The sequence below is a fragment of the Emydura macquarii genome, unplaced genomic scaffold, assembly GCF_026122565.2.
Source record: "Emydura macquarii macquarii isolate MOO-44397 ecotype Brisbane River unplaced genomic scaffold, CSIRO-AGI_Emac_v2 contig_2369, whole genome shotgun sequence".
Taxonomy (NCBI): domain Eukaryota; kingdom Metazoa; phylum Chordata; order Testudines; family Chelidae; genus Emydura; species Emydura macquarii.
This window is the reverse complement of record NW_027132506.1, coordinates 100,008-113,566: the sequence shown is the minus strand read 5'-3', so window position 1 is coordinate 113,566 and position 13,559 is coordinate 100,008. Positions and strand designations below refer to the sequence as shown.

General features: G+C 44.7%; 1 protein-coding gene across 3 annotated transcripts in view; it reads left to right on the top strand.

Annotated features, from left to right (window-relative positions):
* DCAF1 (DDB1 and CUL4 associated factor 1) overlaps window positions 1-13,559 on the top strand; it is an 82,972-nt gene that overhangs the window by 7,263 nt on the left and 62,150 nt on the right. For all 3 annotated transcript variants that reach the window (XM_067561153.1, XM_067561151.1, XM_067561152.1), the window contains exons 2-4: window positions 1,343-1,460; window positions 10,707-10,783; window positions 12,503-12,576. In XM_067561153.1, the coding sequence (XP_067417254.1) occupies window positions 1,351-1,460; window positions 10,707-10,783; window positions 12,503-12,576 (261 nt within the window). In that variant the 5' untranslated portion in view covers window positions 1,343-1,350. The remainder of the gene's footprint in view (window positions 1-1,342; window positions 1,461-10,706; window positions 10,784-12,502; window positions 12,577-13,559) is intronic.

Sequence of the window (13,559 nt, the reverse complement as noted above, 5' to 3'; positions counted from 1 at the left end):
CCTTTTAAGTGACTGCATTGTAAACAGTTTAGCAAAATTTCTTTCTATGTTCTGTTGTTTAATTATGACAAACTCATATTTGATTTGATAGCAAATATGCAGTGGCATCTGTTACCTGTCAGTTTGTCACCACTCCTCGAATACTGGCAGTCTTAACATGTATTTGGAGGAGCGGGAATATCTTTGTAATCATTTTCCTTCTCTTTCGCCCTCAAAAGCCACACTTTTGTGACGTTTCCTGTAGATTAGGCATGGGTACGGCTCCCTTGAGATCTTCTCAGTGCCCTGCAACCATACCACAAAAGGCCGTAGTCTACGTTCCCAGTAACCCTATCAGGTTAGAAAATGAGGGCAAAAAGAGCGTGACTGTGTATTGAGCCATCCTCAGAGTTATGACCCATCAGTGGTTTTAGTGCTTTTTTAACAGGTTTGAACAATTTTGACATTCTGTAGCTGGAGACCAATACATAAGATGAGAGGTAGTACCCTCAGTGAGGTCCAGGGACAGCAACACCTTGATATAAAGTCTAATATTGTACCTGGAGCCTGCATAGAGGCAAATCTTCAGTCTCAGCCTCTGGTTTGCACTAAATAGATGTCTGATAAACGTGAAGCAATTGCTCTCTTGCTCCCTCCCATAAAGCTGTTGGAAAGGAGAAAGTGTGTTTCTATCTCTTCCCCTTTCTTATTAGAGCCACCTGACTCTTCTTGGAAGGCTTGAAGGGGCTGAGTGGCAGAGATCTTTTCCCTGAATCTCTCTGTCCTTAGTCCACTATGAACAGCTGTCAGTGCCTCCCTCTGCTACTGCTTTAAATCTTGTGGCACTGCAGCAGCAATGTAAAGCTAATGTGATTCTTGTCACTTTCACTGCTGCCCAGAGGATGCTGAACAGGAGCAACGAAACTAATCAGAATCTTGTCAGCTTTGCTTTGCTGTTTCTTGGGTAAACTTAGGAGTAAAAGCAAAGGGACTGGAGCAATTTGCCTGCAGAGACATATGTTAACCTGCAAAAAAAACCCTGATTTTGGACACCATTATGGCTATTGTACATGTTGCCCATCACAGGTGAGGATTTGCTTGCACCAGTTCATACTTGGGTTTGCAAAGTAAACTTGCATTTGTGTATCTATACCTGAAGGATGAAAGCTAACCCTCTGCTTTTTTTATGTCAAATTCTGTAGAATTTGATGGTTTAGTCTCCTCCTTCCCTAGTTTACTTGCTGCTGCCAAGAGGATTTTTAAACCCTGATTTTTGACTCCTTTAAGGAGTCAACATAACTGAGTGGGACAATTTGCTAGTTAACCTCACTTTATTTTTTTTCTTCCCATCTCACTTCGTTAGGCTAAGCCATGACGTCAGGATCTGGGCATGTGGACTCCAAGGCTGAGCTCACTGCTTTGCTAGAGCAATGGGAGAAAGAACATGGCAGTGGGCAAGACATGGTCCCTATCCTCACCAGGTAAGCTCTGTTAAATAAGATATAAGATGCAAATACCTCTGAGGCATGAGAGCAACTTTTGGTGTGTGGTGATTTTTACTTGAAGTTGTTAAAGCAGCTGACTAGTTTGTGGTAGCTTGCTCAATTTTTAGGCCAAAAAGAGTGTAATGTACAATATTTTCCAATTCTTGTTAAAACAGTATGGTGTTATTTTGAACAGATTTTATATAAACAGTCTTCAAAATATGAGTTTAATACACTTAATGTTTCTCTCCATCTTCTACTATTTGAATTTTTAGACAGAGAGAAAAGTTAGATCTGCAGCTGAAACTTGTAAAACATAGTCTAATGAGGAGAGCTATAAGAAGTTTATTCCATCTGGTTGGAGTTACAGAGAGTCTCGCAGTAACAGAGGTCAGATTGTGTAAAGGGATGTGAAAGACTCACATAAGATGAGTTAAGAAGAGTAGGGAGTGAACATTTGTGAGGTTGGCTTGCCAATGCCAGTGGAAAGTTTTGAAAATGAGTAGTGTTCTTTTCACCCCCCCTCCTTTAATGGAACCCTCTTATGAACAGGGAACCAGTGGTACTTTGTGAATAGGGTGCTGGTCATGGGTTGTATGTGTGAGGAGGTGCTCTTTCCCCTGACCATTACTGACTTGACTAAGGCCTTGTCTGTCCTAGAGAGTGTTGTTGACGCAAGTTACAGCAATGATTAAAAAGTGCTATAATTACAACGTTTGTGCCTGTTCACATTGCACTCGTCTTGCTGAAGTGGGTCCACAGTTGGTGTTCTAGTATTGATAGTGAGAGCAGTGCATTGTGGGCAGCTATCCCACTTTGCAGCTCGCCACTTTGTGTGGCTAGGAGTTGTGGGAAGGTGGAGAGGATCACAGAGCATCATGGGTGAGGGCTCAACGTCCCATCATGCAGTGATTTCCATCCCGTCATTCCATGGGTTTCCCACTGCATTTTGCGGCATTTTTCAATGGCCCCAGTTTCCTGTGCGCCCGCCGTCTCTGGCTGAAAGGATGGATCCTGCACTGCTCTCCACTGTTGTTGTCAGTGTTCTGAACACATCACGGCAGCTCATGCAGTGCGTCATGACCTCCCAGTTGGAACAGGAATCCAAAGTGCCTGACCTGCTGTGTGCCATGCAAACAAACAGTGCCGGATTACTGTTTGCATTCACGGAGCATCTGCACATGGTGCACCACCGCTTTTGGGCACGTGAAACAAGCACTGAGTGGTGGGATCACATTGTTATGCAGGTCTGGAGAACTTTTGAATGTACAAAGCCACCTTCATGGAACTTTATGAGGAGCTTGTCCCTTCCCTGCTGTGGAGAAGCGCATGGTGATTGTCGTGTGGAAACTGGCAACTCCAGACTACTGCCGGTCAATCGCTAGTCAGTTTGGAGTTGGGAAGTCCACAGTCGGTGCTGTGTTATCTCAGGTGTGCAGGGGTATTAATTGCATTCTATGCGGGACTGTGAGTCTTGGAAATGGGCGTGAAATAGTGGATGGCTTCACAGCAATGGGATTCCCTAACTGTTGCAGGACAATAGATGGCACGCATATCCCAATTTTGGCCCTGGACCATCTTGCGATGGTGTATATCAATAGAAAGGGGTACATCTCTGTGGTGCTGCAAGTGTTTATGGATCACCATGGATGTTTCACTGACATCAACGCCAGTTGGTCATGGAAAGTGCATGATGCACGCATCTTCAGGAACACTGGCCTATGTAGAAAGCTGCAAGCAGGGACTTTCTTTCCAGACCAAAAGAGTCCGGTGGGGGGTAATGAAATGCCTGCAGTGATCCTGGGAGACCCAGCCTACCCCTTATTGCCCTGGCTCATGAAGCCTTATACTGGCAACCTGGATAGCAGTAAGGAGCACTTCAATAACAGGTTGAGCAAGTGCCAAATGATCATTGAATGTGCATTTGGCAGATTAAAAGCTTGCTGGTGATGCCTTTATGGCAGGTTAAATTTAAATGAGGAAAATATTCCCATGGTTATAGCTGCGTGCTGTGTGCTCCATAATATTTGTGAAGCTAAAGATGAAAAGTTTTCTCCTGGGTAGAGTGCAGAAGCAGATCACCTTGTGGCTGACTATGAACAACCAGGTGTCAGGGCTGTTAGAGGGGCACAACGGGGGCATTTGAATCAGAGAGGCCTTGAGGAACCATTTTGACAATGAGCACTGTTAGAAATAACCAAACAGGTTGTCCCTGGGGTGAATTGGAGAGACGGAACTCTTTATTGCCCGCTTGTTCCACCTTGACGCTGAGAGTGAGCAATGAGGGCGTTACTTTACAATTCTTTTATCCATAACAGTATGTAAATATATACATTTCTAGCAACTCCCCATAAACCCTTATTTGGTTACATTGACACCTATAAAATGAATATTAACAATTAGATAATGAATATAATTATACCCGCCCCTGTTTGTTGTTTACAGGATTACTATACAGAGGTCAGGCGCATCACCTTAAAACCTATACATTTTACACTAACATTCTTTGAAGTAAAGGTGTGCCAGGGAGAGAAGGAAGATAATGCTTTCTTCCCACCAAAAGGCTTTGCACAGAAATGGTGATAGTTATTTTATTAGCCTCATTCCCAGCACAGTTGGCCCGGAAGGGAGGAAAAGAGGAGAGATAACAGACTCTAAATGGAATTCACACCATTAATAAAAACAAGGTTTGCCCGTGCCTTGACCCCCATTCCCTGTAACTTAGGCCTGACCATTTGTCCAGCTTTTAACTCTTTACTCTCCTACAAGCACCAATAAGGTGTCTTTGTAAAGACCACTGTGCCATGCTATGACTGCCAGCCAGCTTGCACTGTGTATCAATGTAAGTTGTAACGACTGTGTGCAAGAGACAAAGATTGCTTATCCTTCACAGAGTATGTCTTTATTAAATAACAGTTATTTAGAATACACACAAAAAGCTGGGCTGGAGGGGAGAAAGCAGTGAGAGGCAGTGTGAGCTATGACAACCCTGTGTAAGTCCCTCTATCATTCTGGAAACTGTCTGAAGGGGTGGAATAAACAGGGTATTGAGACGGGCTGCGAGTTTGGTATGAATGTGTGGGTGGAGTTTGGACAGGGCATGGAAAGCAGTTCTGTATTGGCAGCAAGGGGGGAGGTGAGCATGCATTAATTCAGTCTCTAGCGTTATAAGTGATTTTAGCAGCTCTGTTTGCTCCTCCATGGCTTTTATCATGCACTTGTGACTTGCTATCACTCAGTCCTGGTTTTCCCTCCTCTCCTGCCTATCCATTTTTTATTTTTGGCCACACTGTGTCTCCATGCCATTTGTTCTTTTTTTTTCTGCCACAGAGTACTGGATGAGTTCTTGGAACATCTGTTCCATGCTCTTCCGCAGGCAATTTCTTATGAGTTGCAAGTACTTGGCTAGTGTGGAGGGGTTTCCCCTCAAGGGCCCATCTCTAGAAGCACAATAAACAGTGAACAGAAGCATGGTTGTCAGTGCACTAACAGCATTGATTCATTACTGGAAAATACACCTCTCACTGTCCCCTGGCAAGCACACAGCTTGGTGAACACCCATAGCATGGTGAATTGTGCTTGCGGGGAGGGGACACTCAAAGTGGAGAAAAGGCTCTGTGTGGTTGTTTGGGGGATTGATGCAGGTAGATAGGGACAAAACTTCAAATTGTGCCACCATTTTCCAGAGCTGGGCACCACAGAAGCCAATATCTCACTCCTGAGAGTAAGCAGGGATGCTAGGATGCATCTCCTCCATGTAGCAGCTTCTAACAGGGTCCCTATGCTGCTCACCTGAGTACCACTTTGGTCCCTGCACAAGTGATTGCTGATTGGCATGGGAAAGTTTCCTACAATGGGGGAAGAAACAAAGCAGCTCTGCCGAGGGTTCTCTGGCAGAGGATTGGCGAGTACCTCCAGGAAAGTTTCCTAGAGATCTCTGGAGGATTCCCAAGAAATCTGGGTATGTACTAACACACTTTTCCGCCACATTGCCTAGCTGCACAGGGAATGCAAGACTACTCTGGACAATGACTTTCCACCCCACTTTTATGAGAAGTGGAGTAGGACAACTGGATACGACTGAGGATTCTTGGACAGGAATCCTCAAGGGCCCAGATAGATGCTATCTATCCCATTGTTACTAACTCTTAATATTTTGCAGATCTGATAATATTTGGTGTTTTTCTTAAAACCCCAGCTCTGGAAAGCAAGTGAACACAAGAGGATCTTGGATTTCACTTAAAAAAGAAGAAAATTTCTAGCTTGTGATTGCAGGAAAAAGCCTAAAAACATGAATTGAACATACCCTGAAGTGTCAGGAAACCAGAAGACAAATACTAAAAGCTCTAAATACGTTTTCTTTTTTAACGTCTCATGATTTTTAAAAGAAACTTGTGATATTTTGTGGCCTAATATGATTTTTAAAGGCTTGAATTGTCAGTATTGGAGTTCAGGAGCTCTTCAGAGAGTACCATTTTGCTCTTGCATCCTATTTTTCATGAGTTAGTGAAGACATGGAAAACACCCCACACCTCTCTCCTCTTATCCTGAGTTACTTGAGGCAATCAGTACTGCTACTTCTTCCTGCTAAAACAGAGCTTAGGGCTGGTTTACACCAAAAGCTGCCCAAAGTCAGCTTTTTGCACCAAAATAATGGTGGTGTATGCACTACAATACCCCCCAGCCTGCCGCTGACCCAAATCCCCTGATTTTACGACAAAATAAAAACACCTCAATGAGAGGCATACAGGTGTTTGCACCAAACTTTAGCAACAAAGTGTCAATGTAGACACTGTGCTTAGTTATGTCACAGTAAATGGTCCTCAGGAAGTGTCTCACAGTTCCCATTCTGATTGCTCTGGCCATCAGTTTGAACTCCGCTGCCCAGCAGCCATCTGCCCCTCCCTCTTTAAAGTCCTGGGAATTTTTGAAATTCCACTTCCTGCTTAGTTGGCATGGAGAGCTCACATCGCATCTTCCCAGCTGACCATGGCAGCTCCACACATCAAATGCTCTCCCACTTGGAGCACACCGGAGCTTCTGGATCCAATCAGCATTTGGGTAGAGGAGGCTGTGCAGTCCCAGCTCTGCTCCAGCTGAAGGAACTTGGATATCTACAGTTAGATTTCTCATGGCATGGCGGAGAAGGGCTATGAATGAGACACGCTGCAGTGCCATGCGAAAATCAAGGAGCTGTGAAAGGGGTACCAAAAGGCTAGGGAGTCAAATGTCGCTCTGGTGCAGAGTCAAAGACCTGCTGTTTCTTTAAGGAGCTGGAAGCCATCTCTGGAAGCAACCCAACACTGCAGTTACAATTACACTGAAATTTGGAGTGAATGGTTGTGAGGGTTCTTGGTGTTGTCAGCACATCTTTCACTGAACAGACTGACTACTGGAACTTACCACAATGAGCACTTTTACCGTGCAGACAACTCTGATAAATCTCAACTTCCTGAGAGGCAACCTCACTGATTCCCTGCTGGCCTTGATTAGCTCCATGAGCATACATTACTGCCAACAAGTCCTCCAAGTTAGTCTGCAGACCCTGAGCCTTTCAGGAGAGTGGTTTCCGGAGGCTTTGCTGTAGAGCTGTTTGGAGTTGATAGCTTCAGAAGAAGGGTTTTGGAGAGCAGCTGGCTCTTGCCCCTTGCTTTTTTGAAGGTGATGCCAAAGCTCAGTACAGATCTGGCACATTGAGGTTTTTGGCTTCAGGCAGATAAACAGATTGCTTTAAGGCAGCTGGTGAAGTGGTTCCGCTGGACCGAGCAGTAGCTGAATTTACATGGCTGTGGATAGCAATAAGAGTCCAACTTTCAGCGGCATGAGTTTATTCAATCTTCTGCTTTGAGGACAGGGCTTAGAAATGCTCCAGGCTGGCTTCTGCCTAGATTTAAGAGAGTTTCTTGGAGTGTCTCCAGGCGGATATTAGATGCACCCCACAGAGAGAGATTGTGCTGGGTGCCAAGGCCCATCTGACTCCTTTGTTGTATATTGTTGTAAACTCTAAGACGGAGGAACTTGTGGTCATGCTTGTCAGTGAGTGACATCTTTCTGCTTCCTTCCTCCTTCCGAGTCGAAATAGAAGAAATCTTCTAGGGGCAAAACCGCATGAAATGTGCTGAGACAGCACACACCGAAGTGTAGTGTTGAAGGTTGTACTGAAGCATCATGAGAAATGCACTCAAAAATGATTTGTCAGTTATATGCAAAGTCTCATGGTGTCAAGGCTTCACTGTAGCCTGTGGCAACTATAACAAATTGGACAGTAAAATTAAATGACAGTAAATTGAAGTAGTCGGTGATTCACAGAGTCTGACAGGCTGCAGATAAAACCGTGTCTTCAAATAGGCTCATGTGCCCCAGAGAGTCAGAAGGTACAAACACAATAAAAATAAAGAAACTGATTAGTAGGCAATGTGAACCAGCAAAGTATTTCTAGAATACTTAGATATGAGAAGATGCAACAGCATTCATTCAAGGTCTGGATGTAGCTCCTCTAGAACCAATTCCGTATCTACTGTGGGCCAGATCCTCAAACCCCTTACATAAGGGGGTGCCTGGATGATGTAAAGCCAGTGGCTCTATCCCACTCGCCCCTGGCTGTATTCCCACCCACTCAGAATGGGGCACATGATGGTGGTGGGTTAGCTGCAGCGCACTCCGCTACAGTGATCCTGGGCTAGGAGAAAGGCCAGCTACCTATGTATGGTCACCTTATCCCACCCTCCCTCCAATGTGCTGAGGTCAGCTCAGGTGCACTTGAGGATCTGATCCAGTGCCTTCTCAAATATAACCTGCAAAGGGAAGGTAAAGAGATTGGCAATGAACAAAACAAAAGGGTGTGTGTGGTTTGGCTTTGTTTTCATGTGGGAAACTCTAGATTTTGTTTGCACTGTAAGACTGTGTGGCTGACTGGAGAACTAGTAGGTGTATAACATAAGATACACCAACGAAGTCAAGAAAACAGAGTACCTGAGAGGGAGCTGACTCTTATTCCGTTGGTTCAAAACCGTATTTTTTGTCTTTTTTTTTTTTTAACAACACCTGCTGAACTAAGCATTTGGGGAGAAGAAGGGAAACTCACTTCCACCTCTTCAATTAAGGGTGGATGGAGCCACCAATCAAAATTTGATTCATCCAACCAAAAAGGAAAGATTGGACTAACACTCAAGGTGTTTTCTAAGGGGTGGAAAAAGCAAGCATAAACTTTCTTGGAGGGCAATTATGGATGAGGCAAGAACTCTTTCAGGCCTTGTTCGTGAAAGTAAGAAGTAAGAAAAGGGAATGAACAAATTTCTCTTTCCCCTTTGCAGGTCAGCTTAAAAAAATTAGTGCTTTTCAGTTTTGACTAGCTTAGCTAGTCTTCTGACTAGATTATACCCGTTCATCTCAGTTAAAAACATAGTCTGTGATTTATACATACCTACATCACATCTAAACTTGACTATGGTAATGCACTCTTCTGTGGGACCACTCATAAGCTTCAGCTGACATGTAATTTGGCTGCCCACCGAAGCCAGATGGCCTGAGGAGAGCATATTACATGTGTGTTCTGTACTATCTGTTAGTTAAGTCTGGAATTCAAGAGGCTGGAAAGGCCTAACTAGTCTATGGCCTAGTCTACACTAGGAAATTAGGTCGGTATAACTATGTTGCTCAATGATGTGATGTCAACCTAACTATTGCCTCTTGGGGAGGTGGATTACTTACACCGATGGGAGAAGCTCTCTTGTCAGGGTCGGTAGTCTTCCCTGAAGTGCTATAGTAGTGCTGCTGTACTGGTTTATGTGTGGACGAGTCCTTAGACCTGACTCCTCAGATCACATCTCCTCCTATACCTCCCCATGGTCTCTGTGCTCAGCAGTCACCCTCTAGCTATTAATTCCCAAGAAAAAATGGTCAGAGTTGGCAGTAGGGTGTTCTATATAGAGGTGTGTGTACACAATTGTACAACTTGCTGTTGCTAGAAATCCACCAGAGCCCAAATTCAGCAACCTTTTAGTACAAGACACAGTTTGTGTCGTCTCAGAATCAGACTAATGAACATTAAATACTGGAACCCCACAGGGCAAAGAGGCTTGTGAAAATTAATTGTCTCTGGCAAAACCAGGAAGTTCGCTGCTCATTACTGATAAGGTGTTAAACTGTGGTTAATATTGTAAAGCATGCCCAGATTTGGCAAATCTGCAGTCCATCATAAGGGAATGCAACAGATGCCTTTGCTCCTTTCTGCTGTTCCTCAGCAGCATCCAATACATGATGAAAAGTGATGGTGACAGAGTGGAATCCTGTGGCACTCTCTAGGGGAAATCCCCAGGAAAAGAGAAGTGCATCTGCTCCTCCAGGAATGAATGCAGCTGCTCAAGCAGCATTGCCTACCTTGGAATAGACCGCAGGCTCAGGAGCAGCTGAAATATCAAAACCCTGACAAGGAGCTGTAGGCAGACTCTCTTGCTGACTCAGTGAGACTTAGATTGGGGGGAAAGATAGATGCCATGAGAATAACATGAATTTGCTGAAGGCTTTGAATTTCAAATCTTAGTTTATCCTAATCCATGTATCCTTTTGCTAGAAAATCTCTGAAAAATAGATACAATTAGGGGAGCCTTTATGGCCAGTAAATTTGTTGGTCTTCCTTCATTTATAAAATAAAGATCAATCTCTCTGATGACTTAGCATTTTCCACTCTGTCATCTCTTCTGCTCTTCCTAGAGGAGCAGGAATATTGGACTTCTTATAACTGTTCAGGCTGCTAGTCATTATGTCTGGGATTTTGCTAGTAGCTTTAATGTCACTGCTTGAGCAAGGGGAATGCACAACTTTAAAGCTGCCCCCACAACTCTATGATGGCAGGTTGATTTTTTCTCTGTCTCCTCACCTTATAGATAGCATTGAAGCAGTTCAGCTGGATGCACTGCCTCTTTCAGAGGAAGAAAAAGTGCTTTCTCTCTATTGCTTCTCTTTGCTGAGTCCCAAAAGTCAAGCTACTACAATGCAGTATGCTAGCATAGCATCAGAACATTGATACATGGTCAGGGTTTTGTGAGGGACAGGCCTCCTGTATCACTCACTCTTATGTATATCCAGTGGATGCCTGGAATCTTCTGGTAGTTCACAGTGGACAGTTTAAATGTGAATTGATGGGTTGTTTATCGTATTTTGGCAAATAGACTGCTTAGGAGCTGTCCTTTGGGGAAAGAAAATGCATGTGGCTTGTCTATTTTATTTTTACTCCTTCCCTAGAATGTCTGAGTTGATTGAGAAGGAGACTGAAGAATACCGCAAGGGGGATCCGGACCCATTTGATGACAGACACCCTGGTAAGACCTGGTGAACCCAATGCCTTGTGTGAGACTCCACTCTGTTTCAGGAGAAAAATAGTCATTCATATGTTTAAAATATACCCAAAAAACTAGCCTGAAAGTCCCCGATGCAGGTTAAGTCCTGACATCCTTGCTCAGCTTACTAATCTTGTTTTAGTTTTGTGACCTGGCATTTCTTACTGTTTATAAGAGGTCTAGGCTCCACACACAATTCTGAAGGGCATTTCTGAATGTTGATATGGGGACTAATTTGGAGATTTCTTTCATGAGCCATGTTTATACTACAGACATGATAGCAGCATAGCTGCAGTGCCATACCTGTGCTGGCATAACCCCATAGAGCCACCTCCCTGAGAAATGGTAGCTAGGTTGATAGAAGCATTCTTCCATTGACCTACCTGTGTCTACACCGAGGGTTAGGTTCGCATAGCCATGACACACAGCTGTGTTTATTTTTCACACCCCTGAGCGCCATAGCTGCGTTGACCTAAATTTTAAGTGTAGATCTGGCCTGGGTTTCCAGCTTTTGGAATAGGTTAGAGATTGCAATTGGAATCTCATGTACCCTCTAGTGCAGCGGTTCTCAACCTTTTTTTACAGAGTACCACTCGGGTCAGGTACAGTTGGGTCAAGTACCGCTTCACCTGACTGTACCTGACCTGAGTAAGACTCTGTAAAATAGCGGGGTTGCGTGAAAGGAACGATGCCCTCCGCCGAAACCCTACCGGCGTTTCCCAGTTTTCAGCGGCAGACAGGATGGGGCTTTCGGCGGCGGCTAGATTTCCCGGCGGCGTCAAATGGGTTTCGCGACACGGGTGGGTTTCATTCAGCGGCAGAGAGCTTTTTGAGCGGTGGCTGGGGGAAGAGATTCGGCGGTGGCAGGGTTTCCCGCCGGGGGAAGGGGGTCGATTCGGCGGCAGCGAGCTTTCTCATCGGCGGCGGCAGGGGGGGACGATGCGGCGGAGGAGGGGTTTATCAGCGGCGGCAGAGAGGGGGAAACGGCGGCGGCAGGGTTTGTTGGCGGCGGCAAGGGCGGGGGGAATCGGCGGCGGCAGGGTTTGTTGGCGGCGGCAAGGGCGGGGGGAATCGGCGGCGGCAGGGTTTGTTGGCGGCGGCAAGGGCGGGGGGAATCGGCGGCAGCAGGGTTTATAGGCGGCGGTGAGAGGGGGATTCGGTGGCGGGTTTTCCCTCGCGTACCACCGAGCCGGCATCCGCGTACCACTGGTAGTACGCGTACCACCGGTTGAGAACCCCTACTCTAGTGGCTAGACATAGAACAGCGCTGCAGCTGTGAAGAATATTGGCCCTTCAGTATTCAAGGGTTACAAAAATGAAAGTGGCTCCTAATGGCTGGAGACACTTTTTTAGGGAGGTATAGCCATTGGGCACTAGGAATGTTGAAGGAAAAATGCTGTCTCAACTACTAAGTGTCCTAATTCACATGATTTCTCGTGTAAAACTTCTTTGGTGCAAGATTGATCCTGCCAATTGGGGTATCCCACAGCCAGTTTTGCTATGGCATTGCCATAGTTTTACACTTTATTGTTGGCCAGGAAACCTAGAGCTGGCTAGATGATAAGCCATTTAGAGATGTCAAGTTTACCAGGGGACTCTCTCCTTTCTTTGCTCTTCCATTCTTTTTCGGTTGTAATATTTTGTTACTTCAGCTAAGGAAGTCTGAATGACTAGCTCAGCCCCTTCTTTTTGCCTTGTCAGGTCGAGCGGATCCAGAGTGTATGCTGGGCCATCTGCTGAGAATTCTTTTCAAGAACGACGACTTCATGAATGCTGTAGGTGTGCCCTTTGCATTTATCCTGAGAGTTATAATTGGCAAGTGATGACACTCCCCTGTCTCCTGTACTGGTTTGTCTTTATCTGCCCTGGGCTGGTTCGCCTGTGTTTGTGTTTTTTGTTTTTAGTCCAGTCCACATTGGAGTTTTTCTACTGTTAGGAATTTTTCTTCCAAATACTGGTTTTAAAACAGGATTAAATGTGATTTGCCTCCCTCTGGTAAAATGGTGGGAAGGAAGTTTCCTAAATGTAAACCATCATGCACACCTCGATATAGAATAAATAACAAAAATGGAGTCAGGCCTAGTCAAGATTTGCCAGGTAAACTATTAAAACAGTCTCTTGATACTAGTTAAAAATCATATCATGCAATAATTCCATTGATTACAAGCTGTGCCTATGGATGTTTTTATTTACTAGGGTGGCCACAGGAGCAGGGGGAAAGAATGAGTTCTAGGGGCCTTAGCAGAGGATTACAGCTAGGAGTTATTGGCTCTTTTCCTGCACTGCTGACACTTTGCACTTACAACATCTTCTATTTAATATTTATATTGTAGTAGTACCCAGAGGCCTGAATTAGTATTGGCCGTACTGTGCTAGGCCCTCTAAAAACTCACATTAATGCGTGGCTCCTGTTCCAAATTGCTTGCTTATCACTTGTTGTCAGACTATAAAGGATTGGCGAAAAGGAATACAAACAACTGAAAAAAATTCTTGGGCATTGAATTTTCTAAATGAAGTAAATGCCAGCTATTCTCTCCTGTGCCTCAAGCCAGAGTGGTTTCTTACAGGCATTGTGGCCTTACAAATCAGTTCAGGGTGGGCAGTGCAGAAGAGAGAATTTTATTTAGCCGAGAAAAAAATTAGTTGTGTTGTCCTTCCACTTTTTTTTCTGATACATCAGAGAGGAAAAGTTACCAGGCAATTGGCTGTGCTCTCTAATATGTAGATCAAGGTTTTATATACTGACAATACCACTGGT